General features: G+C 44.5%; 9 protein-coding genes across 9 annotated transcripts; 3 read left to right on the plus strand and 6 right to left on the minus strand.

Moving 5' to 3' along the window:
- Positions 1 to 1,228: 1,228 nt before the first annotated feature.
- On the minus strand, positions 1,229 to 3,432 carry L199_007613 (uncharacterized protein; the record flags this gene model as incomplete). Its single annotated transcript, XM_064893302.1, has 6 exons — positions 1,229 to 1,478; positions 1,555 to 1,739; positions 1,815 to 1,883; positions 1,955 to 2,089; positions 2,186 to 2,907; positions 2,973 to 3,432. The coding sequence occupies 6 exons, from the start codon at positions 3,430 to 3,432 to the stop codon at positions 1,229 to 1,231; spliced, it is 1,821 nt and encodes a 606-aa protein (XP_064749374.1).
- A 402-nt stretch (positions 3,433 to 3,834) lies between these two features.
- Positions 3,835 to 5,504, plus strand: L199_007614 (uncharacterized protein; the record flags this gene model as incomplete). Its single annotated transcript, XM_064893303.1, has 7 exons — positions 3,835 to 3,995; positions 4,077 to 4,268; positions 4,337 to 4,414; positions 4,475 to 4,608; positions 4,673 to 4,708; positions 4,770 to 5,083; positions 5,169 to 5,504. The coding sequence occupies 7 exons, from the start codon at positions 3,835 to 3,837 to the stop codon at positions 5,502 to 5,504; spliced, it is 1,251 nt and encodes a 416-aa protein (XP_064749375.1).
- Positions 5,505 to 5,969: 465 nt separating this feature from the next.
- On the minus strand, positions 5,970 to 6,400 carry L199_007615 (uncharacterized protein; the record flags this gene model as incomplete). Its single annotated transcript, XM_064893304.1, has 3 exons — positions 5,970 to 6,018; positions 6,083 to 6,172; positions 6,228 to 6,400. The coding sequence occupies 3 exons, from the start codon at positions 6,398 to 6,400 to the stop codon at positions 5,970 to 5,972; spliced, it is 312 nt and encodes a 103-aa protein (XP_064749376.1).
- Positions 6,401 to 6,848: 448 nt separating this feature from the next.
- Positions 6,849 to 8,872, plus strand: L199_007616 (uncharacterized protein; the record flags this gene model as incomplete). The annotated part of the gene is made up of 7 exons (XM_064893305.1): positions 6,849 to 6,978; positions 7,075 to 7,171; positions 7,264 to 7,358; positions 7,473 to 8,024; positions 8,101 to 8,161; positions 8,247 to 8,383; positions 8,448 to 8,872. The coding sequence occupies 7 exons, from the start codon at positions 6,849 to 6,851 to the stop codon at positions 8,870 to 8,872; spliced, it is 1,497 nt and encodes a 498-aa protein (XP_064749377.1).
- Positions 8,873 to 9,305: 433 nt separating this feature from the next.
- Positions 9,306 to 11,312, minus strand: L199_007617 (uncharacterized protein; the record flags this gene model as incomplete). The annotated part of the gene is made up of 3 exons (XM_064893306.1): positions 9,306 to 10,557; positions 10,696 to 10,934; positions 11,052 to 11,312. 3 exons carry the CDS (start codon positions 11,310 to 11,312, stop codon positions 9,306 to 9,308), a joined length of 1,752 nt encoding a protein of 583 aa, XP_064749378.1.
- Positions 11,313 to 11,773: 461 nt separating this feature from the next.
- Positions 11,774 to 14,892, minus strand: L199_007618 (uncharacterized protein; the record flags this gene model as incomplete). The annotated part of the gene is made up of 11 exons (XM_064893307.1): positions 11,774 to 12,499; positions 12,558 to 12,599; positions 12,661 to 12,728; positions 12,784 to 12,944; positions 13,008 to 13,145; positions 13,237 to 13,349; positions 13,423 to 13,491; positions 13,546 to 13,611; positions 13,702 to 13,806; positions 13,930 to 14,027; positions 14,598 to 14,892. 11 exons carry the CDS (start codon positions 14,890 to 14,892, stop codon positions 11,774 to 11,776), a joined length of 1,881 nt encoding a protein of 626 aa, XP_064749379.1.
- Positions 14,893 to 15,671: 779 nt separating this feature from the next.
- On the plus strand, positions 15,672 to 16,234 carry L199_007619 (uncharacterized protein; the record flags this gene model as incomplete). Its single annotated transcript, XM_064893308.1, has 3 exons — positions 15,672 to 15,753; positions 15,857 to 15,968; positions 16,069 to 16,234. The coding sequence occupies 3 exons, from the start codon at positions 15,672 to 15,674 to the stop codon at positions 16,232 to 16,234; spliced, it is 360 nt and encodes a 119-aa protein (XP_064749380.1).
- A 117-nt stretch (positions 16,235 to 16,351) lies between these two features.
- On the minus strand, positions 16,352 to 20,168 carry L199_007620 (uncharacterized protein; the record flags this gene model as incomplete). Its single annotated transcript, XM_064893309.1, has 15 exons — positions 16,352 to 16,708; positions 16,780 to 16,873; positions 16,931 to 16,981; positions 17,039 to 17,525; positions 17,582 to 17,625; positions 17,683 to 17,799; positions 17,883 to 18,553; positions 18,606 to 18,665; positions 18,722 to 18,823; positions 18,885 to 19,242; positions 19,316 to 19,429; positions 19,490 to 19,542; positions 19,601 to 19,714; positions 19,774 to 19,837; positions 19,924 to 20,168. 15 exons carry the CDS (start codon positions 20,166 to 20,168, stop codon positions 16,352 to 16,354), a joined length of 2,931 nt encoding a protein of 976 aa, XP_064749381.1.
- Positions 20,169 to 21,039: 871 nt separating this feature from the next.
- On the minus strand, positions 21,040 to 24,067 carry L199_007621 (uncharacterized protein; the record flags this gene model as incomplete). The annotated part of the gene is made up of 6 exons (XM_064893310.1): positions 21,040 to 21,505; positions 21,559 to 21,681; positions 21,871 to 22,011; positions 22,064 to 22,655; positions 22,720 to 23,635; positions 23,792 to 24,067. 6 exons carry the CDS (start codon positions 24,065 to 24,067, stop codon positions 21,040 to 21,042), a joined length of 2,514 nt encoding a protein of 837 aa, XP_064749382.1.
- Between the last annotated feature and the right edge of the window lie 502 nt (positions 24,068 to 24,569).

The following is a 24,569-nucleotide window of genomic DNA, read 5'->3' on the forward strand; positions in this document are numbered from 1 at the left end:
AGTGCTGCTTTTTGTTTTCTTAGGGTACAATTCCTTGTATAAGGTACACATTCAAAACCGAACAAAGCTCTTTCTATTCCTTCTATTATTCCGAAACATTCACTGTATCCCTAGAGTACTAGAACAAAAGCAGTGTAAAAAAGATTGTTTACTACATACACACAGACACAAACTTTATCTGTCCTCCCTCAAACACACAGACAAACGTTTCATACAATCAACTCGCGCCACCACCGGATCACGCTTTAATTTAGCGGAGATGAGGAAGATGCTCGTACGCTTTGATCATCTTTTCTTATCGTGGCGTCGACTCTTCCTAGACGGAAAGAAAAGTAGAGGATGTATAAACGTATCAATGAATACAAAACTTAGAGACCACAATAGTATGAGGCGTGAGAAGATCTGATTCCTTAATTGTTCAGTTCGATCTTCATTCCTGGTTGTTCGTTTCCTGATTGTTTATCGTGTTGAATCTCTTGGACCTGAAAATGAACCAACGAACTACTCGAGTAAACAAGTGCTAGTAGATCTTGATTGTGTATTGGTGGGTGCGATATGATGATCATGCTGCTTAGCACTTGAAGGATGACACTAACGATCCAATCTACTTCTCAAGCACTCAATCAATCAAGTTGTTCGCCTCGCCATACACAGGACAAGTGTAACAAAAAAGAGTCTAGCAGATCTTATCAACGGACCAGAAAGACTTGCTTTTAATCTTTCTTCTTGACTCAAGTCACATTCACAAGACAAAGTTTGTCCGTCTCTTCGCTTACCATACAGGTACAAGTACCTATTGCCCATTGATTTGTTCTCTGGAGTAAGTCCGAGACATGGCGTAATGATCATACCATATCATTATTTAGCTTGATCTTTTCCTTTTCTCAATTGAAAGGCGATCTGTGCTTAGTTAAAAGAAGATTCCCGTCATTTCATAGGTGTGCTGATTTTCATATAGCCTCAACACCGCTTTACGTAGTATTTCTGTACCAAATATCCTTGAGTCACTATGAATCTAAGGAAGAAGAACTAAGCGAGCTTTGATCTCATTGACAGTCTGGACTGTACTATTCTGTAACCTGATATGTATGTGCTGCCTTCCAACAAGTCTCACGGAGACGAATGCATACATTGTATACTGCGATATGGTATCAATGACTATTTGGTTTATCCGAATTATGCTAAAATGGACCTCTCCGCAAATGCACCAGACTCGATATCTCGTGATCTAAACCTTTCTATTCCCCTCCACACCCCAACATCTCCAAATCCTCTCTACAACTCTCAACTTATCGCCTCTTTTCAACGAGGGATTCTCAATCATCCTTAAATCATCCATGAATGGCTCCCTCGAGCTGCCCGGTAAACCAGTAGCGAACGTTCGGAGATTACTGACTGATATAATCAATAATCCTCGATCTCGATCGGACATATCGTCAACCGCCTTTGGAGAGGTTATGAGTAACCTTTCGATCGATCTACAGAAACATCATATGAGCATTGGGTGTCTCTTCACTTTGGGTCAAAAGGCAGGGAGGAAGGGGTCAAGCTCACCTTAATCCATTGAAATACTGCTTCTTCCTTCCCTTTCCTCTCTTCTCACCTCGCCATACTCCTCTCAGCCATCCTCCAAGCCCATAGAGGACTAACAAACTGGGTGCAAGACCGACAAATGCAAATGTGAGTTGTTGAGATCGAAGTAAGTGGTCAAGCGAGAGAAGCGATAATGATAGGTCGGTCTGCATCAATACGACCAAATATCAGCACAACTCCGATGTTAAGGTACGATATTTACAGTACATATCCTGACGTACCTTGGTCTTTTGTACTTGAATGAGTAAAGTCCTTATCAAACTACCCATCAATGCGTTTTTCACTGGGCTCTGCATCGTAACTCCCTCGTCAATACTGGTTTAACGAAATCACTGTCATTTGATCTGGATCCAGAACCCACCTGCAATTCCTTTTCATACACTCTCAAGACCTCTTCCATATCGCCTGATCTGATCTTTACGCTCAAAGCGTCCAGCTCAGGTCCAGATAGATGATAATAGTCCCTTCCTAAGTCTAGTACCATTCGTTCGAGAGACTAGTACAAGTTCAAAGTATATATACATCTTCAGTCAGCTCAACTCGGGCTTAGTGGTAGCGACAATTGTCTACCATAGTGTAGGAGCGAACTCACCTCCTGATCGGATTTAACAGTTGTAGGAGCCACACCTAATCCTTCTCCCCCACCTCTTAGAGTCTTCGCGATCCCTTCTAAAGGTTCCCAAACCCAACTTACGAAAAAACCTCTAACTGTCTCTTTGGCATTCTTCACTTGTTCTTTCATCCATTCTTTGTTTCGGACAATAGCAGAGCTGACAATATACAAAGTAGGAGGAAGGAAAAGGAGCGGGAACCATAATCTCGTAAGAGGTGATGGCCTAGAATGAACAGATAATATTGAATCTATCGAAGATCTCTGTTTGGGTATCTGATCTTGAAGTAGATTAAGTAAGATAGGTGAAGTGGATGATATAGATAACGATTTGGTGGATGACAGAGTTGCAGGTGTAGGTGAATCAAGTACTTTGGATAAAGTTGAAAATATCCTTTCAATCTCATCTTTGACATCCGATACTCCTGATGTGTTTATGTGAGTTTGCCATTTTGGACCTTGAGAAGCCAATATACCAATTTTCTCAGCTAACTCATCCCTCTTTTGCGTCAACTCGTTTTTGGAAGATAACATCTCCCGTCTGGTCAGATTGTATGGGGAAGTTATAGAGGTGATAGCGAGAGATGTCTTGGTACGTAAAGGTTTAAATAGCAATTCTCGTGGTGGGAGTTTGAAAGATCGTAATTCAGGTCGAGAGAGTTTGGATCGAGGTGGGAGAGCGGCGTAGATCCTATGGGGCATTGCTATAAATGAGCGCATCAGTGACACAGTACACTCGAAGAATGTTCGTTGTTTATATAGTACTTACTCTGCAAGAGGTATACACCAACTCCTCTACGACTATTCAAACTCGCCTCCCACCAACCTCTCTCCTCATCTAACCGTAATGCATTGTCAAGCAAGACTTGCAAAGTTTCTTTCCAAATTATCGTTATGGCTCGACCTAGTATTTCCACTTCCACTTCTTCATCCACTGCGGTTTCAGCTTCGCTTTGAGCTGTACCGACATGTCCGTCCTGTTCGTGGAATCTAGATAAATCCTGAAGGACCTGGATGAGTTTGTCTTTCGAAACGTGCTTGGTAGATGACAGCTCGTTCAGAGCATTCTCCAGCTTATGATTGGGCTTTCTACTCGATGCTGCAGTGGCAGTGGTAGCTGTTAGGCTGGAAGGGGGAGTAGAGATGGGGAGGGTGGATAGGGAAGATAGATGGGAAGAGAGCTGTTCGGAAGCGTAAGATGGAGTAGTCGTGTGGAATAAGAATGACATGGCGATATTGCTTGTCAATCTCGATAGCGTCTTGTTCACGATGTAAGGGGATCAGTAGGGGATCGTTCAGTTTAGATATTTTGCATCTTCTTAATGTATATATATGTGTATCAATCAACAATGATCTTCCATAGTTGGTTCGTCCCATTACGTCACGTCCATCGACAGGTCCGGTCAACTTAATCCACGTCATCCTATCCCTTACACCGCTTATCACTCTGGCATGTTTTCATTGTTTTTCCACCTGGTTACCTCCACATACCCCTCTCGGCGGACGTCAAATCTATCTAAAAAGTTCATGTCAATCGGTACTCATACTTGCTCTGCCTACACTTACAAACAACATCTGCATATCCCTCGTCCTCTCACAAACATCAGTCTCTATCTATAAAGGCCTCCGACATGGCCTCCTCATCCTCATCCCCCACATCCTATTTGACCCGATCCAAATCCACGTCTATCTCCTCAGCAGAAGCTTCCTCCTCTACTCCACCCGATGTCGTCTCCCCTCCAGAGGTGAAGAAGAAGAAATTGGTTGGATGGCAACATTCAGCAGCAGGAAGGTAGGTCATCTGGATATCCCTTTCAGCTCACAAACCACACCAGGGGCTCGAGCTGATACGATATCTTGAATCGGTAATCAGTGTAGGAGGAATGGCAGGAGCGATCGTCACTTCTCCTTTCGACGTAGTGAAAACCCGTCTTCAATCTGATCTATTCAGACATACAGCTTCCGAACCTATCAAAAGAGCTATAACTACTACTCAGAAAGATGCCGCTAGATCTGGAGTGAGGGGGACATTATATCAGTTTGTAGATACTGTTTATCTGATTAGGTGGGTTTGATCAGCTTTTCTGACGTCATACATCGATGACAAGCTGATAGATCTTTGTGGGAATGTAGACGTATAGGTGTAGAGGAAGGTTGGAAAGCGTTGTATAAAGGTTTAGGACCAAGTCTGGTGGGAATCATACCGGCTAGGTAAGTTATCTTCTCAACCAATGGAAATGGAAGCCAACTTACCTAGTTGTGTTCGCACAGAGCGATAAACTTCTATTTTTACCCTACTTCCAAAGCATACCTTGCTAAACAGTTCCCTAACGCCCCTGTCGAGCAAGCTGGTCAGACGTCAGAGGATAGTCCGGTCATACATCTTTCGGCGGCTGTGATAGCTGGTAAGTTAGAAAGATCGTCCAAATGGGATGAAATCAAAAGCTTACTTGCTGTGATCTGGGATAGGTATAATGACCGCAACGGGTACAAATCCAATATGGGGTGAGTTGTTCCGAAAGAGACTCGTTGTAGCTTCAGCTGACCTCATACTACCGATGTCCAGTTGTCAAAACTCGACTACAGCTGTCTGCCAAGAGAAAGCAGAACGGTCTACCGCCTTCATCTTCTATCGTTCCCCCCTCCCCCGCATCCACCTCAGCTTCACCACTCCCAGGGCCAATAGCCAAATCAGCCGCCGCTTTGGCTAAAACCGCTCCTGCTGCCACATCTGCTGCTGCTACGCCTACGGCTATGCCTAACGCATTCTCGATGACGATGGACATAATACGGAAAGAAGGTATAACAGGGTTGTATAGAGGTTTATCAGCGAGCTATTTGGGTGTATCGGAGGGCGTCATTCAATGGGTTTTGTATGAGGTGAGTCAGCTTGTTCGCCAACTGTACACATGAGTAACAACACGAGCACAAGCTGATATACAACAACTTATGTCCTTGGTCGTAGCGATTCAAAAGATTAACATCCTCAACATCCTTCGACTCATCTAACCAGTCTGTCCTATCATACATGGGTTCCATCGTCGGTGCATCGGGAGGAGCCAAAGCCGTGGCATCTCTGATCACCTACCCTCATGAAGTGATCCGAACGAGATTAAGACAACCTGCCATCAATGGAATAGTGAAATATACAGGATTGGTACAGACGCTTAAATTGGTCATCAAGGAAGAAGGTGCCGCGTCGCTCTATGGTGGATTGACAGCTCACTTGTTCAGGGTGGTTCCTAATGCCGCTTGTATGTTCTTGATCTATGAGTTGGTGGCTGGGAAATTGGGATCATAGACAGACTCTGGCATCACATGGGAGATCAAGATGATGGATATAGACGATCGAGTCGAATTGAAGGTTGAAGAATTTTGCGTTGATTTCTGGCATAGCATAGGTCAAACACCTCTTGATAGATATGGTGTATAACATCTAGAATACATCTTTACAACTTGATAACAAGTCATACATACTACACTATTCATATATCCTCATTGATTTTCTGTAACTCTAGTTCTAGAAGTAGACGATATATATCCCTGCATAAATATACCCTCAGGATAGGCAGCAACAGTTCTTGTTTATGTACAAGCAACTATAGCCCTCGATATCATCTGTACCTATTCTACAGTGGATGACAGATTGGAAAAAGTTGCTCTCTGTATGAGTATATCGTCGTAGTGATGTTCATGTCCATCAACAGATCGTCGATGAATTGGCCGGTCGGCAGAAGATATAGATGTAAGGTGTTGTCTTGTTTCTCTAAGCACCTCGATAGTCATTCCAATTCCTTGCCTTTGGTGGATTCTCGCTGGATGGACGAACACATTCAATATGAGTGAAAGGATGATACCGTACAAGGGGATCTCACTCACATGAACTTTGGATCGACCACTAAAGCCTCTTCATCCCTTTTCGATTTCAGTCTATTGGTAACTTCGATTGAAGGCTTACCTTCACCGCACCTATAATCAATATCAACGCATGTAACTCTTCGTACCAGATGGTCCATCCACTCACTGTCTGAATATCCTTTCCAGAGGCCAACAGGTAACTCTGCCTCCAAGGGGTGTACATTGATATTGGGTGATACTGAACAATTTACATGGTGGGTCGGCCGGATCATAACCTATCACTCTCTTTGGGGTATTTGACGTTGATTTTGGGTCTCGTTGGATCTCTGATGAAGGCATTTTTTATTATGGGTGTAGGTGGTATTTTGTTTGTTATATATCAATATCATATGATGAAGAGGTAGTGGTAGTTAGCTCTATCGGTCTAACTTAGTCGACTTACATCTTAGTCTGATTTCTCAGGTTGACATGTCGGTTCGGATATCACCGCTACGCTCGATCATCCCATCTTCTCTTCTCGTTCACATGATGCGAATATATGTTGATCACTTCTTGGCATGAGCTATTGCAAGTGTCTCACCCATTTCCAGCTACTTATCTTTACACTCATGCAATCAACCCATCATCAGCTATAACAACACTTATCCTTCTAACGATACGAAGGGACTGAAACAATACGCGAAATCACTCAAGCCAAAGACAGCCAAATCATTAGTGGCGAATTCATCAAATCACGAACTTTTCGTAGTATAAATGACGTGAATATATGTAACCTATCATCAAGAAGATGTCGGCTAAACCTTCATCACCTTACTCGATGCTACCTACCTCTCATTCCACACGATGGGGTTTAGATGGACTGGTGGTGATCCTGTCGACAGTGGCTGTAGCGGTATCTGCTCCCCGATTCAGTGCAGGTAAGCATGGTCTATTCACCAAGACGAAACAAGCGTCGGATGATGAAGCTAGTGCTGAAGCTGATATCTTGCGGCCCGCTTGATTTTCATTCACAGAAAATGAAATGTACACTGGTCATCCAGGTGATGTAAGGGGTGCTGTGGTAGTATTGGGATCCGGGGGACTAATAGGAACCAGCGTTATTTGTTTATTGTGAGTCTCTGCCTCTGCTAGATCAGTGATGGAATTCCCTTACACATCTTTAAAACCCCCTTGAGCTGACAAAGAACATTTACATCCAACAGACGATTAATAACTCGGATATTACCTAGAATATGGGCTCATTATGTGGATAGATTAGGATTCACTTACGTTGCTTTGATGTGGATCTGCTGGACTTGTAAGTTTTATATCACCCTTTTCTCTGAATCCACAAAATGTATACTCTGTCTATCATCAGTTATCTAAACATCCCAAGACAGATCGATACTAATGAATCTTTCCTGATATACAGCAACAACCATGTCATTCACATTGTTCACCATCGATTCATCCCTCTGTCAATATACCTTATCACACCTAGATAATTTACCAACTTGTCCAATCTTATCGTTCGACTTCACCTTATTACATCTTTTATCAATCTTGACTTTCGGTCAGGTACTCAATTATCTCTCTATCGCTCTTCGCTCCGAGTCGGATTCAGATTCGTCGAAGGGTGATAATGATCGGTTTGTAATGTGGGAACTGGCTATCAATAGTCCCCCGAGTTCACCGGGAAAACGACCTAGAACTCTAAGGAATACACATGGGCAGTCGAACTTGGGGGCAGGAGGAGGATATGGATCAACGTCAACTAGCGCTGCTGCTGTTACCATGGAAAGGGAGAACGATTCTACAAGTGAAATCGACATTATCCCCCAAGAACCCTATGTCACACCGATAGACAAGCAGAAGCGAAGAGATAAATTCTCAAGAGGTAGATTATGGACTTATATCCCCTTGAACCTATGTTCGCTAGTTGTGGTATGCACTTCATTCGCTTCGATCAAAGTTGGAGAATTTAGTGAGTCCAAATTCATCTCATTGCGTATTTTGTAATGTGCAATGATGTAGCTGACAGTAATCTCTCCGTTCTATAGCTTCCAGTGGGATATTCGTTCTGGTCACTGCGTTTGGTGGGATTTTCCTTTCTCTAGGATGGTAAGTCATCATCACATCATCATGTCTTCCGAAAGGATCTGACAACAATCAAATACGAGCTTACGTTGCCTTGTGATCGCTCCAGCCTTATCACGCATTTCTCTCAAAAGACAAACCAACCCGATGAAGAGGGCTTTTCAACATTCCGAGATCATAGTAAATTACGAAAAGATAGGATATTCGAGGTCGTGCTTGCTGGGATATTATTCCTGATCTGGCCAAGTAAGTCCTGCCCGATCACTCTTTCGTATAGACAACAGTTGACTCTGTTATTCGTTTGGAACAGTCTCAGCAATATTATATACGCTTTTCCCTCCTACACCTTATCAACCATGTTCCAATCCATCTGCATCTGCTGCCCCATCCCCAGGGGAAGATTGGAACATTGATCCCTTCCCGTTATGTCAATTGGGAAAGACGGTGGTTAGTCTTTCTTGGATAGCCAGTTGGATATTATTGACTAGGTTGATGGGGTTGATATTCCCCATTACATTATTGGATAATCACAAACCCCCAAGACAAGGTGAAGGTGCAGGGGAGAACGAAGCTTTATTAAACGGCCATTCAAATGCCCTAAATATAGATGCCGGAGGACAAACAAGTCAAACAGGGGGATCGAATGCCAAGCCAAAAGTCAAAAAGGGTTGGCAAAGAGTAACGGCTGGTGAAGAGTTTGAACTTGGTTCGGAAGATGAAGATGAAGATGAATGAGTGGTGAAAATTGCGAGGTGACAATCACGATTATAATCTTCCATAGACGATCCATTTCACGGAATATCTATTCCTGCTATTCATCTTTGATAGATATACAACTACTAACGATCCCACTCTCTCATATACGATGTCAATCCCAGCTCTGCGAGCATTAAATTCAAGTTGTGTTTACCTCATTGTATTGTTATTCGGTCCATTTCGTGCTTGTGTATATAGAGTTTTGTATCTTTCCTCTTACGATTTAATTGTTCGTGTTGGTTTGTATTTTGCTGGTTGTCATTGTAGATACGGATAAATGAATATATAATATGTATCTCGAATATTTCTCATCCTGTAGCGTTCATCATCAAAACCAGTCAGATAAATAGAGAACACATATGCAAATGCAATATACATCACTATACCAAGGCGATTTACCCAGATTCATGAATCACAACTCGTCCTTGTTTCTATCCTTCTTCTCCCGCTTTGTATCCTTATCTTTCTTCTGACTTAGGAAATCCCTTACCACCTTCTCTAAAACATCTTTCTCTTTATTCCCCAATTGTACTCTTGCTTTTTCCTTCACTCCTTCTCCTTCTCCTTCTCCTTCAGAATCATCATCATCCAAAACTACTAAATCCGCATTTAACAATATCGGACCTTGTTCATCATCTTCATCACCTTCTTCCCAAGAATAAAAAATAACTTGTTCGCCTTTAATTTCCTCTTCTTCTTCTTCTTCCTCTTCTTGCTTGTTGGTATCGGCAGTTTTCGATTTACCCAATAAAGTTTTCTTACCTAATAAATCTAGAGCTTGCTTTAACATGTTTCGAAGTGATTCATCTTCAACATCTGATCCTTCAAATACAATTTCGATTTCCTCATCCCCGTTCCCATTCTCGTTCAATATACCATTAGGAAATTTCTCGTTGGGTCCTTGTAATCCAAAATGATGTTTGATCCCTTGTCCATCTTTCTCTGAAGGCGGAGTATCAGCTCCAGTAGGTCTCTTACCATACGGTAATTGCAACTGTTGTCCTTGACTCTGATGTTTATCTTCAATCTCATCTAATCCTAATCCCGCTTGTTGTTGTTTTTGTTTTTGTTTTTGATTTTGTCCTTGTTGATTCTCTTTTTCCCATTCAAGCCAATCTTGATCATCCACCACCTGTCTACATCTGATCGGCGCAGGTCTGATCTCATCCAAATGATCATTATGATTTTTGAATCCCGGCAATCCACATAAATATGGCGAATGGATGATCAAAACATATTGACATATAGACAACTCCTTGATCATGTAAATGATATCCGAAGTAGTCATCGAACAATGAATTTGAACTTCCACTTCACGCGGTTTACCAGTTTTATCACATCTTGTACCATATGACCATTTTTGAACTAGGTATCGAGATCGAGAAGATGATGAGCTTCCTATGGATATAGATGGTAAAGCATTCGATTTTTGCGCGGATGAATTAGGTATTTGAAGATCTTTCTGTTTAGCCTCACCACCAGCACTGCTGACTGGTTGAGGTTGATGTTGCCCCGCAGCGAACCTCTGTCTAGCACCTGGAGAGACTTGACCTAAAGTGTAGGCGTCAAAGTGCGTATCTTCAGTTGGGACTAGACCACCAGGTGGGTGAGGATGGGGATGAGGTGCTGCATGGAATTGACGGATATGTGAATTATGGCAGTATCTACGGAATGAAGAGTAATTCAGATTTCAGTATAGCTCAACTACAATGTATATTATGATGATCAAGGTCGATGGCTATTGTGAACGGATTTGACATATATGTGTATGTGTATGTAAGTGAAGTAAAACTCTCACTTACGAATAAGTGAACCACCCTTGTTTAGTAAACAGACATTTCCCATCTAAATGACTCAAAGCCTGCCAACCCTGTACGGGATCCAATTCATCTTCCACCTCTTCCACCTGATCTAACTTATCTATCAGATCCGTCTGAGACGTAGTGGTATTTCTCGAAGGCATTAGACAAAGGTACGGGTATGGCGTGCCGGATGGTTCCGATGGGTGAGCAAAGTTCATAGGAATCAGTTCGAGGTGGTCCTATACATCATAAATCAACAGGCAAGGTAGATTATCAGCAACAATCCAACCAGGTGACAAAAGGAGATGGAGGTGATTCTTAATTAAATATAATGGACTGGAGTTCATAATACCCACTTTTCCCACTTCATTCCCATCACCCAACCTTCTCCTTCCTTCACCGGCTTTCGCTTTCAACCAATCTCCTTCACCATCCAATCCCAAAGTCTGACATCGCTCAGCATCAGATCTCGATAATGGCAGATCATTCAGAAACTGAATCTCGTACTTCGGATAGGCGTACAGATCTCGCAGTTGGTTCTGTCCATGACGGAATGCGACTGACGAAGAGGATAGGGAGGATAGGGCGAAGAGGTATATGAGGAGGTTGCGAGACATGACGGAGCGATTCGAATTGAATTTTGCGCTTCTCTAGCCGCTCAGAGCTCCGATGTGGAAGTCGTTGTCTCTTTGTAATACCGCAAGGTCTGTGTTCGCATGAGTTGAACAATTGAACAAGGATAAAGGAGAACATGACGAGGTGTTCATTCATCGTTCGCTGCCAGCACGACCAAACGTCAACATGGCCACGGACATCGCCGAAACACGAATTCATGCCCTGTTGATGAAAACAGGGTACTCTCCATTCTCATCTAGGTGGATGGACATGATGATGATGTTGCATGTAATGTTACGGGAACGTAAGATACATATCCACTACCATTTTCTCGGTTCCTCACAATGTTTCTGCTCATCGTCATTTGTCATTGTCGTTCTCTCCAATCATCTTCTAGATTTCACGCGCTCAATCCTCTACCTCTACTTCTTTACGAATGAACACTCATCTATCGATTACTCTATCAAACATCATGATAGATCAACATACGATCAACTTCTATTTTGGAAAGAACACTACTCACAAGCATAGCTAACAAACTACCGACATCTTTCGCTTGACCAGGGACTGACCCACCTGGATTATGGTTGGGGTTTGGTGCAGGTGGAGGTGGGTATCCACCATATCCACCGGACGATTGTCCATATCTCTGTCCTTGATCTGGTCCTTGTCCCGGTGGAGGAGGATAACCACGGCCGACATTAGAAGCAGGTGGATAAGGTGGGTAATTCTGAGGCGCAGGAGTTGATGGGTTATAAGGACTCTGAATGGCCGGAACGGGAGGTGGTGGGTTACCATACGATCCTTGGATGGGAGGTGGGACGTTATACGGGTTCTGACTTGGTGGAGGCGGCAGGGGGTTGTATCCATTTCCAGGTGTTCCAGACGATGGATATGAACTAGGAGCAGGATTAGGATTTGAGTAACTTTGTTGAGGTGGCGGTGGATAAAGTGGATAATTGTTGTTCCCACCTTGCGAGACAGGTGGTGGTGGTCCTGGTCTGTAATTACCGCTAGGAGGAGGTCCAGGTCCAGGTCCAGGTCCGTATCCTGTATCCCTCGGTGAATAAGGTGGTGGACCATTCATCGTCGAAGGTGGAGGAGGCATGGGCCCCCTGGCAGGAAACCCACCTTGAGGAGGAGGTGCGGGTGGACCAGAAGGGTTAGGGCCTCCTAAATTCGCCAAAAGCTTTTGAGACGATATCAGTCAATGTACCAAATTGCCATGATGAGGTCATTTCACTCACTTGTTGTACTTTACGAGCTTGCTCCAACCGATCTTCGCCAGGCTATCAAGGCATGACATCAGCTATCAACTGAATGCAAGAGTTATGGACATGGTCCACTTACAGGTACAGGGGGCGGTCCATCACCATACCTTCCTGGACCAGGTGGATTGGGATTGGAACCGTACGAACCTGCTTATGCATTATATCAGTGAGCCGTACCTTGTGAGAGGCAGTAACGACTTACTTCGTCTATCACCTCCTCTTATCGGTGATCTAGCTCTGGGATCCCTAGCGCCATGTGCAGGAGGTGGGGGAGGTTGGCTATGTCTACCACCCCTGACTTCACCATACCCAGGTCCTTCACCACTTCGGTAAGGGTGGTTAGTACTACCTCTTTCCGCAATACTATGAATAACATCATCGTTATAATCTATTGTGCGCCGATAGTAAGATCTCAAAGTAGCTTACGGTGGCGGAGGCAAAGCATCCTCTTTCTCATCCCATATAAATTTCAATTCTAAAGTACCACCTTGGAAAGGTTGATTGGACATCTTATCGTAGAATAACGCCGATCCTCTTGAATCATAATATTCTACAATCTTCTCGCTGGTGATCGTACAATGTATTATCAGTCAAGAGCTCGCGCTCGATCGAAAGTGCTATCTTTCAGTAATGATACGGAAAGCCATGTACTTACGCTGGTTCTCTACCAGGTTTGATAGTTTTCACATCACCGAACTGTTCGCACATCCTCCCTAACTCATACTCGTTGATTACCCTAGGTGGATGAACAAAAACGAGGATCGAGCCCTGAAATAGCAAACGAACGATATCAGATCGAGTGAAAATCAACCTTTGTGAAGTATTCTTTGTAACTACTTACCTGGTTCTTTTCTCGATCACAATCCCCTATCAAATCTTTATCCCTTGGTAGACTATAATGCACGTCGATCTTCATGGAAACATTAGCTCAGACAATTCGTTCCAAAACGAATGAGTTACTTACGGGCCTGTCACCAGCTTTCAGACTGTGCATAGCATCTCTTGCTCTTTGTGCTGCACGCAAGTCGAACTGTAACGTTCAGAATATGAACAGATGAGATGATCAATTTTCGATTTGTGGTTTTCTTTGGGTTTAGGTTGTTTGGTTTGAATCACTCACATAAGTCACAAAGATGATACCCCTCTCTTTAATCCTATCATACCAAGTTTTGATCTCGCCGTAAGTCGAGAACGAGTGTTGTAGTGCGTCTGAATCAGCTTCGTACTGGTCATTCCATATCATCATCGTCAGTATCAGCATCACGCTCACACGATCGCCATGAATTCTGCAGTAGCAGTAATCATCTTTGAGAATGGTGATTATTGATGAAGGGATGCATAAACTTACAGATACATTACGAACGAATAGTGTTCTGCACACTCTCTCAGCTTGGATACGATCTTCGACGGAACGAGTTTCGACATGTCTTTTTCTCCCACCTCGATCTGTGGGACGGAACGAGAAATGACAATCAGGGTATCGGTAGGATTAGCATTTATGCTGGAAACAAACATCTCAAGAGCACGATGAACATAGATTGGATGTTTGGACTCGGAGAGAAAAAAACGTCATTTCAGTGGATCAACGGGGGATTGACTGGAACATCATATATAGATATCAAACCCTTTTTCATCGTAAACCAACATTCATCGTAAACGAACATGAATGAGACACCATCTTTCACCTCAGCTCAAGGATCTCATGTTTTGGCTTTTTATAGGCACTCAAGGAGACTAGCTCAACTCAGGCCGTTATCCATTGAATGTTCAAATCTTACGAGTAGGCTAAAACCCTCACTTCATTTGATCCTTTCTCATCACTACCTCCATGACTCACAAGATCACAATCTCAGAACAATGGAATCAAGTGAAGAAAGAGGCACAAGAATCGGAAGTCGTAACTTTAAGTAAAAGATTGCTTTGTAAAACTGAGAATGGCACAGAGAGAAATTTCGTTTTCGCCATCGGGGTGTCTTTCGTGTCATGAATTCAGATCAATAGAATGAAATAGCTCACCGGGACTTCTCTCCCTATCACCTCCTCTTCCCCCTCCCCCTCCCCCACCTCGTCTTCCACCTCCTCCACCACCTCTTCCCTTCCTTCTGTTATTGTTATTATTGTTATTGCGATCCGCATACATATCCCTTTGTTGTCCTCCACCATAATTATCATTCACACCTGATCCGGAAACCGATCCCGATCCTCCCGCTTGGGGATGATACGCTTGATTGTTGTTGTTGTTGGAATCGGCAAAGGCATTGAATTTGGGTGGGGCAGGTAAGAAAGAGGGTGGTGGGGGAATATGACTCATTTTTCACCTTTTACCAACAGCTCTTGTTCGACGAGAACAGATTATAATCGTACGCACTCGCACAAAGGAGCGATTGACTTATCTTCGTGGATCACCTTTCCTATCTTCTAGTCCCTCAAGTTATCACTTAGATCAGACAGAAGCCGTCAATTCCTCGAGTGAACGATATTGATATTTCTCCACTGCGAGACAGACTTATCGGGTTGAAAACGTGGGCTCTTCTCACAAAACAGGTCCTTGACAGCGAGCAAACGATTCTCTATTTCCTTGAAATCTTATCGCGCGAAAGGCGTCCAACTAAAGCCAGATATACAGGTCGACGAATAAAGGAATATCTTGTCCAGAAGGTCCAGACCGACAATTTACCCAATTCCCGATAGCTTTTGAGAGACCGGCTGAGCGAGATGTAAGTCAAGTCAGTGATAGGATCTTGACGATTACAGGAAGTTATCCGTGGTGATGATTGATTGGCTTGTGAACCTATGTAGGGATTGATATGGTAGGAAAAGGGAAGGAAGAGAAAAGGAAAAGAAAAGGATGTTAGGACGAGAGAGAGAGAGAGAGAGAGAGAGAGGGCACTCGATCTATCTGGCGGGTGTGTTACGTAATTCACTGATAGTCGGATGATCACGTACAAAAAGTTGGAAGTGCAATGATCGTACAGAGAGGATGCATACAAGTCCATTGACTGACATCTCTGACATACTCTGAGTTCATACGCGATTGCAGCTTGACGAATAACCAGGAAGAATAAAAGACACAGAGCATCAGATCACACAATGTCATTTGGTAGACCAGGATTCGCAGATACATTCAAAGTCTCACCTCCTCAGAGGGGTTCTTTCCCTTTAGATCATGATGGTGGGTGCTTTGTTTCATCCATGATGCCTTTACCTTGTGGTCGTGGTCGTGGTCGTGGTGTGGTGTATGGGCTGACTCTTGTTGTCTATGACATACGATATAGGTGAATGTAAAGAATTCATGTTATCGTATCTGAAATGTCTTAAGTTACATTCAAACGATAATGGGAGATGTAGATTACAATCTAAAAAGTACCTAGAATGTAGGATGGATAAGTGAGTGCGGTACAGATATCTAGCTCTGGTTCTCGCTTCATCGTGTTAGAGTTCCATTTCGTATATGTGTTATATACTGATACCCATGCGATTGAATTAGCGGCCTCATGACGAGGGACGACTTCAGTAATCTCGGATTAGGCGATGTCGACAATCCGAATCCGACTGCTCCCAAAGCTGAAGCTACCACATCGATATCTTCGAGCTCATCTCCATCGTCACATCAGAACACACCTTCTTCAAGCACTCAACAAGAGAGGATATAGGAGGATATAGCCTCTGCATCTGTATCTATATCTATATCTTTATCTCATTACAACATAGCATCTTTCTTCCAAGATATGTACAGTACAACTTCAAATACGACATCACACCTTACCTCATCAAAACCAACTCCACCATCTTCCCTTACCTTTCCTTCCCACTCCAAGTCTTCCCGACAGATCATCACTCTCTGCAATCTTCCTTTTCTCTTCCTGCTCTTTCCTTATCCCCTCCCACATCTCTTTCAACCTACTCAAATCATCTAGTAACTCCGGTCGATGCGTCTCTTCACTCAGGTAATAATGGAACCTATCCCTAGGAGAATTCTCGTGATCGTGCTCATCGTCCACATCCAACGCCTCAATCTGCGTCCTGATCGCACTGGACGTTGAAGAAAGTTGATCGACATAGGATCGTCGGGATTTGAGTGCGGTGACGAATTGCGATAACGTTCGAAAAACACTTTCTTCCAATAACTGATTATCATGAATACAGTTAGATATGTTGTATTTTAATCTAAATATTTGAAAATTGATGCACAACTCACTTTAACGTCTTTTGCCCTTTGGGCCAATTGTCTTTCCCTCTCGCGCAAGTCAAGTACGACAGCGCACATCTCCACGTCTATCTGTAGGTGCTCACTGAAGTAAATTCAAGCATCAGCAATGGTTCTTGATATACATTTCACATCGACTCACGGTTCGACCCTCCTCATATCCTTGTAGAAGTCCACCTGTTCCAGTGAATGTCTAGAGGCACAAAATCAGCTCTATCTCCTGGCTGTCGTTGATGTTATCCACACTTACCTCCTAGTCAATTCCAATACTTTCTCGCCCAAGTCTTCACCGCCCCTCTTGCCAGTTCCATGTGGATTCATGACCTCCCATTCCATTCCCGTTTCCTCAATACATACATCCGCACCATCGCTCGCGGTCCTCAACATCGCTGTAGCTCGACCCCTGTTTCTCCACGCTAAAGCTCTATCAGATGGGGTCCTGACTATTGCAGGTCTAGTGTTACCGTATGATGCAAGTTGTCCAGAGGGTGTACGCGAATGACCTCCAACGGGAGAATTCCGATTGGAAAATTCCATATCTGACCTTTCATCTGTTGGACTGAGTCCTGCCGCTAGAGATGTCCTGGACCATATATCACTCTCGTTCCCTGAGACTTGGGTGATGATCGATGGCCGCTTCGACTGAGCTCTAGAATTGGCCGTTAGAAAGGACGGTCGTGAGGATGTATTCCACGATCGGTCTAATGGTCTGGTGGAAGTCGACGGGCTTGGTGAAGCTAATGGAGTGTTAGTACAGCGTGCTACCAAACGGGCAATACTATCTATTACTTACCTGATTGACCCCTATCCAGCTGCTCGTCAACCTCTTCCAGATCCCTACAACTATCATGAGCCAATCTGACTCATAGCACAGTGTAATCACCTGCAACTCACGGTTCAATCAAGAGGGGCACCGTACTCTGCCTTTTCCTCATAATCGCCGACTTGAGCGTAGTTGGTCCAGGACCACCAGTCTCAGAATCCGAAGTATCATAAGTCGTTCCTCTTCGGCTATACGAGTGTGTTCAACACTTGTTGTGAGCTCATCTCTTCTTTGATCGTGATGGTGGAGAAAGGAATACTAGTCCACTTACGATACCAATCCAAAACCACCTTTAATCGCCTGACCAGCTCTCCCTGAGATCTCTTTGATTGCATCTTTGATATTATCACCTTCATCGTCTTCTTTGATCCCACCATTATTACCATATGGATGGAAATCTCTTGATTGAGTTCGTTTCTTTAATACTCCTCTGTTAGGATCTCGCAAGCTTCCAGTCGAGCTATTCATACTTCCCATTCTACCTTTTCTCTTCGGCTTGTCATTCTCTAAACCCTCAGCGACGGTCCCGTTCCACAATTCAGCTACACGTCTCGCTCCCATTATATCCCAATCTTTTTCCCTCGATCTCAATATCCCTTTGATATACGCTTCCAGATCGGTAGTGATCACATCGGGAGGTGCGACCGGTCCGACATCCCCCTCCGGGATGATCAGTCCCACTCCTTCACCATCGTTTTCATCATCTCCCTTGAATCGTAGATGGTGCTCTCGTTTGCGGATAGGCGTATCTTCGGTCGTCCCGCCTTTGAGATTCGCAGAAATCGAGCTTGTGGCCTGAGCTACACCATTAAAGAGGAGTTTATGCACTTTCAACGCATCTCCAGGATGTCTTGTACGATCAGCAAGATAATGCTGGGCCAGAGATCGGATCGAGTGGATAGTCAGGTAGTGAGGCATGTCAAGTGATGTCGCGGTGCACGTCTGTATACAATGAGTCAGTATCCAAAACACATATGATGCAGTAATGACTGACCTGGTATGCTGCCCATGTATTCAAAAAGCGTTTGATACTGGTGAAGGGGTCTTTAGGAAGCTGAGAATAAAAGTTGAAATTAGTGACTTCTCTCAACCATTAAAGCTAGCTCTCACCTTCTCCACATCCAATGCATCGAGCTCATAGTGCACGCTCGTTACTGAGCTGAGAAGCGCAGCTAGAGTCTTGGGATCGATACAACCTCCAGATGTCTCTTTCTACTTGCATCCATCAGCTTGATACGTACTGGGTCCTATAGCTCTAGGTCATCGTGCTCACCTCAAGCTTCAAAGACTCTTCATGTTCCATACCCATAATCCTCCTCCATCTGAATATTCCAGCTTTAGTCTCATCGCAGAACAACCCGTCAATCTCCAAATCCCCCCTCACATGGCCGTAAAGTCCCCACAAAGCGAGTGACGCTTGGATCAGCTTTACCAGCTCGATGACAAGGAAGGTGAATGGGTCCGAGGTAATATCGTGATTTTGGGAGTGAGATTCTGATAAGGGGGATGTCGAAAGAGCTTGTTTGTTGGTGGGAGATGTGGTTGGTGAGGTATTTCGCGATAAGGGGACGGTCGAATGAGCAGGTTGAGGTATTCTATATAATTCGTGGAATTTCCTTCGAAGTGCGGGACTATCGAACACAAACAGCATCAGCATGATATGTTCCAATCCATAAAGATGACAAGTAGATAGAGTGGACTGACATTGGACTTTCCATCCCTATTACAGCTCTTCCACCACATCCTAATCTTCTCAAACCGGTATTGACAGTGATATATGGCTTTGCAACTCGGAAGTCACCACCGGGAACAGGATTACTGCAAGAACGGCGAGTCAGCCTGTTATCAAACACATTCGAGAGGCATGGAGAAGCTTACACTTCTTGTCCAAATGCTGCTGGTGTAGTGACAAGTAAAGTGCCATATTCGGTCTGAATGGGGGACGAATGATCATCAGCTACGCCATCAAGATACTGCAAGGTTGCTCACTCTCCGAGCAGTCGACTGCGTTTCCGCCGCTAAGAATCTAATCGCATTGATGATTTCAAATGCACCTTCCTGCTGCGATAAAGTAGGTGCGGGGACAAGAAGGTATGCTGATATCTATAACAATCTAATCAGTACCACATATGCCATCGCCGCTGAAGAAGTCTACCACTCACCTGCTCTGTCGGTTTACCAGTCTGAGTGACAATCGTATGCGAGAAGTGAGTGCGTGACAAGAACCTATTAAAAATCCCAAACATCTTAGCAGCGTGTTTCAATGCATATTCCGAGTCGCCTTGACATCTTTGAATTGAGATACCACTCACCAGCTTCTCAAAGAATATAATGCATACCCCTGCAACCTAACTTCCTTCTCCACCTTGAGATTGCCCAATTTCCTCAGCCATTTAGTTTCTAGCTCCTCGAGAGGTCGATCAGTCGGTATGAGCAGTCCATTCTGGCTGCTGGGGCTCGAAGGTGAAGGCGCAGGAGCGGGAGATGGGAACCTTGAAGGTGTGGAAGGGGTCGGTGAGAAGTTCGAGATCGAGGTTGGGGAGAGAGTGAAAGACATCGTAGGATTTCAGTTGGTGGTGTCGGATTTGTTATAATCTTGGGGATCAGTCTCGCCGTATGGACATGATGATTTGTTGTTGATATATCTTATATGTCTATGACACAAGGAGGGACAAGACAGTCAAAACCCACAACAACAAATTGGCCATCGTCATTCACCCAGAGAGCTCAAAGCACGACGGGTGGAGGCGATAGCACACGTGGTTTGGTCAATCACCGAGAAGTTGAGGTGGTATGGGGTTCTATGCAAAATGCGAGGTGGACGTGAGGGTGAGTATTGGGTAGGACAGTGTGCATCATGCATTTGAAAAGGACTTATAGGGCTTAAGTGTCCCTACTAAGACCCCGATGTGGATGAGGTGATCTACTTCTTCTGATGAATGGCATTCTGCCACTCCTCCCCCTCCTGCCCCCTCCCTTCTCCTTCCCCTCCCCTCTGCCATAACCTTTTCCGTCCCTCTCTCTTCCTCTCTGTATCTCTCCTTACTCTCTCATTTACTCGCTCTCTCCCCGACATCGCTGCCTCCTCCATTGCGCCTCTCATCCGTCCCTTCCTCTCTCCCCTTGCTGCCTCCTCGTTTCCTACACGCTGATAATTTCCCCCTCAATGCTACTGTATTTAGGGCAAAGATACATCCAAAAGAGTGCATACATTCTTTAACATTTCATAAAACTATGACAGTTGAAACTTGGAGAAGAAATGAATTATGGTATATAAATGAAAATTGGTTACAACGGTCTACAGATACTTTATTCCTATAGCTATTGATATTGATGGATTTGAACAGATACAGATTGATTAGGAAAAGATCAGACAAAGAGAAAGGGGATGATAGCTTCTACTTGATCTTCTAAAGTGATAACATACCTTACTCGAAATGAGATTTCCTACATTTCTTAGGTAATTTGAAACCATCAACTCTGATGCCACCTCCCCAAGGGGTACTACCATCCAATCTAGCATCCTCACCGAGACCTCTTTCAGCGAAGGCAGACCAAAGATCACAGTAGTTGTCACCTCCAGTTCGGATTTGATCAGCTTGGATGATGGCATCTCGAGCATCAAAGAATGTAGGTCGACATGGTTGGATCTTCATACCGTCGATGACAAGCTGGAGTAAGAGGGTATTACCATGCTTGGGAATAAGAGGTCTGGGTCTGCCAGCTGAATCGACGGATTCGAGGCTGGTCTTGGTGTAATAGTCATTATCCTTGGTCAAGTCTTCAGGAGGGAACAATGTGTTTCCGAACCCATGCTTATCGACAAGTCTTGAGGAGACATGGAAGAGGATTGCGCTCCATACCTCACCGATCGCATGCACGCCCCAGTAGTTTCTGCAAGATTGCCATTAGCTTAGAAGGAGACCCATGATACAAACAGGACTTACCCTTTATTGAGGAACTTGTAGGTGGATGGGTTCAGGTCCATATCGGTGGTGTAAGGGTAGTGTCGGATACCTCCGGCGCTGTTCGCAGCCCATGCTCCCATGGGATAGACATCTGAATTGTTTCTATACGCGAAATTGTGTCATCAGCTAAAGCTTTCCTGTGTGTGTGATGGATGTAAGATTGCGTGTGGCACCCAGGAAAAATGATCGGCGATCGCCGAAACCTGGTCACCATCACAACCTCTCTGATCGACGCTTCTCCGATGGCTCATCTTTCCCATTTTCTCGACGACAACGACGCGGCCAACTCACTTGAAGTTTTTGTGCTCTTCGATCTGCCTGATCAAGCTTGCTACAGCATCACCCCAACCTTCACCCATCCCTCCTGCTTCGCCCCAGCCCAAACAACCCGAGTTTGCGGGACCGCCAGTCAATCTGGTGGAAAGACCGTGTCTGTATCGCACAAATCAGCTTCTCTTCTCTCTCTCGAGTTTGGCCAACTCACGAGTACTCGTGTATGACTATTCCACTCTCGATATCACCATCCCTGTAAGGAGTAGCGGTGTCCCATACGTACATCCTCATCCTCGGAGCCTCCCCATCAGGTGGAGTCATGAAGTTGGCATTATTGTATCCAGATCCATCTTGAGCATTGCAAATGACGGGGTCTCCACCTTTACCGCCCTTCTCAAAGTTGTAAACTTGGAAGTTACCTGAGAGTTCATCGAAACCAAGTCGGTGGAGTAAATCATGGTACATGTTTGAAGTGTAGAACAGCTGGGTGACAGCCATCTCAACGTAATCTTTGGGTCTTACACCTTCAGGTTCCAGATAATCATATACGAAGATAGTATCGTTGGCGATAGGTCGATAGTTGTGCAAGAAGTTGTTTCGTCCTTCCCAATCTTCATGAGCGTAGACATTGTTACCTGCGGTAGTCTTGAAGACCGTATAGTTGGTGTGAACGTGCATACCATCGATGGGGGTTTCGTAGGGGTTGGCGGAAGATGGGAACTTGTGCCATCCAAGAGGTGAGGCGACATTATCCCATGGTTTGGTGACTACCGTCAAGTTTCCAACAGATGGGTCATTTACACCTAAACACCAAAACATCAGCAAAAAGGCTCAACGGATTGTCGAGAGAAAAAGAGAAAAACTCACCCCATGGGAATACTTGGTAAGAGTAAGGTGCGTACTTGTGAGGATTAGGAAGTGGCTTTTGATGACCACCTTTCTTAACTTCAACTTCCTTGTGACCTTGGGTGTTGTAAGGTTCGAAATCGAAATCGAAATCAGTAGCCCAATCGACGATTCTAAGGAGTTCACCAGTCTTGACATCGACATAAGCTTCGTACCAACTATCTTTCATCTCGACGACATAGTTCCAGACAAGTCTTGGGGCACCTTCGGAAACTTGAGTATACATAAGTCGAGCAGGTACTTCCGAGACGACTCCTGACTTGTCTAAACCCGGTCCAGAGATGACCTCAGTGGGAGGCTCGGCAGGAGCATCTTTAGGTTTGAGATTGTGTTTGGTGATGGAAGACAAGTCCATTTCGGAAACACCTTGGAAATCATCGCTACTTGCGTGAATCCTAGGTAAGAGGGTGAGTAAGCCTTCAACGGGTGATAAGATACCCGAAGAGGTCTCTCTGATGGGTTGTTGACATAAAGCTTTTTGATGATGTCTGACATTTCTCATAGACTTGTGAACCTTCTTGATAGCATGTTCATCGGTTGAGTGATCTTTTGAAGAGTACGATCCACCGAGGATGACTTGAGCAGCAGATTTGACCAATCCCCAAGCACCTTCCTCACCCTTGAGTCCGGAAAGATGGTCGAGATGAGCATCGTAGGTATCTTGAAGGATTTGACAAGTTCGTTCGGTCTCGCCAGAAGTACCTCCCAACGCGTCGTGGAGGTTGGGCAATTCTCCAGGGTGGAATGAGTTACCCCACGAGAGGACTCGACCATTGGAATCGATGTTGATGTTGAGATCACCATCAGACACTTCAAGTCCGTTAATGAGTTGCTTGGCGAAGATTCGGGTAACACCGGTTGAGGCATCGGTGTAACTCTATATCAGAATGGAGGAAGGGCGTTAGTGAATTGTAGATAAGATTAGGATATGTCTGAGACACAGTGAGGTATCGGCGAGACGCGGCATGGAAGTGATGAAGTATGAGGTGATCATGAATGACAGAGGAAAAGAAGGACAGAAAGTCAAACTCACGTCTTCTCGGATGTAGAATGCCTCTCCCTCAGGACCAACTCTCTTAGCGATAAATCGACTAGCTACATCCTTGTAGTCTACCGGCTCGTTGAGGAGGGCAGAGACAGCGACGGGAGGCTCGTCGATGACTTGGAAGGAATGATGCTTATGTACCGGGCCGAAAGAGAGCGACTTTCGTTCTCTCACTTGAGGGACATCATCGTATGTTGGTCTAGCGAGGGTGAGAGGGGTAGTGGCGAGTAAAGGAAGGACAGCAAGGAGCGCTGAAGGGCGCATGATGTTTGGTGGCAAATGCGCTACAGATAGGTGGATTGATAGAAAACAATGGAATCCAATAACAGACTACAACAAGTATGTAAGAGGGAAAAGGAAAATGAATTGAAAGAGGGAGACGACGAGCTCCTAGGATGGGACAGCTAGTTATATATGTGTGCTATCTGAATAGGATGTGATATGGTGTGATAAGAGATGGCGACCTAGTGGTGTGGTATCGCAGCGATGAGTCGTCTGAACGCCTGGACTGATTACACTGTTGTTTCAGGGTTCAAACCCACTAACTCGGAAGCTACACGACTACTACAACCGGAGATAACGCGATTTACGAGGTGGCAAGTCATCCCATCACCCAACCAAATCGAGTAATTCGTGTTAATCTACCCAACTCAATTGTGGGGTTTTTATCATCAGATCAGCCAGATTGAGCCGGCCGATGTGAGCCGGTGGATAGTTACTCCTGATCACGCGGGGTAAAAGTCGATGAACTGAAACCGCAGAATTC

The sequence above is a fragment of the Kwoniella botswanensis genome, chromosome 2 (genome assembly GCF_036426115.1).
Source record: "Kwoniella botswanensis chromosome 2, complete sequence".
NCBI classification, from domain to species: domain Eukaryota; kingdom Fungi; phylum Basidiomycota; class Tremellomycetes; order Tremellales; family Cryptococcaceae; genus Kwoniella; species Kwoniella botswanensis.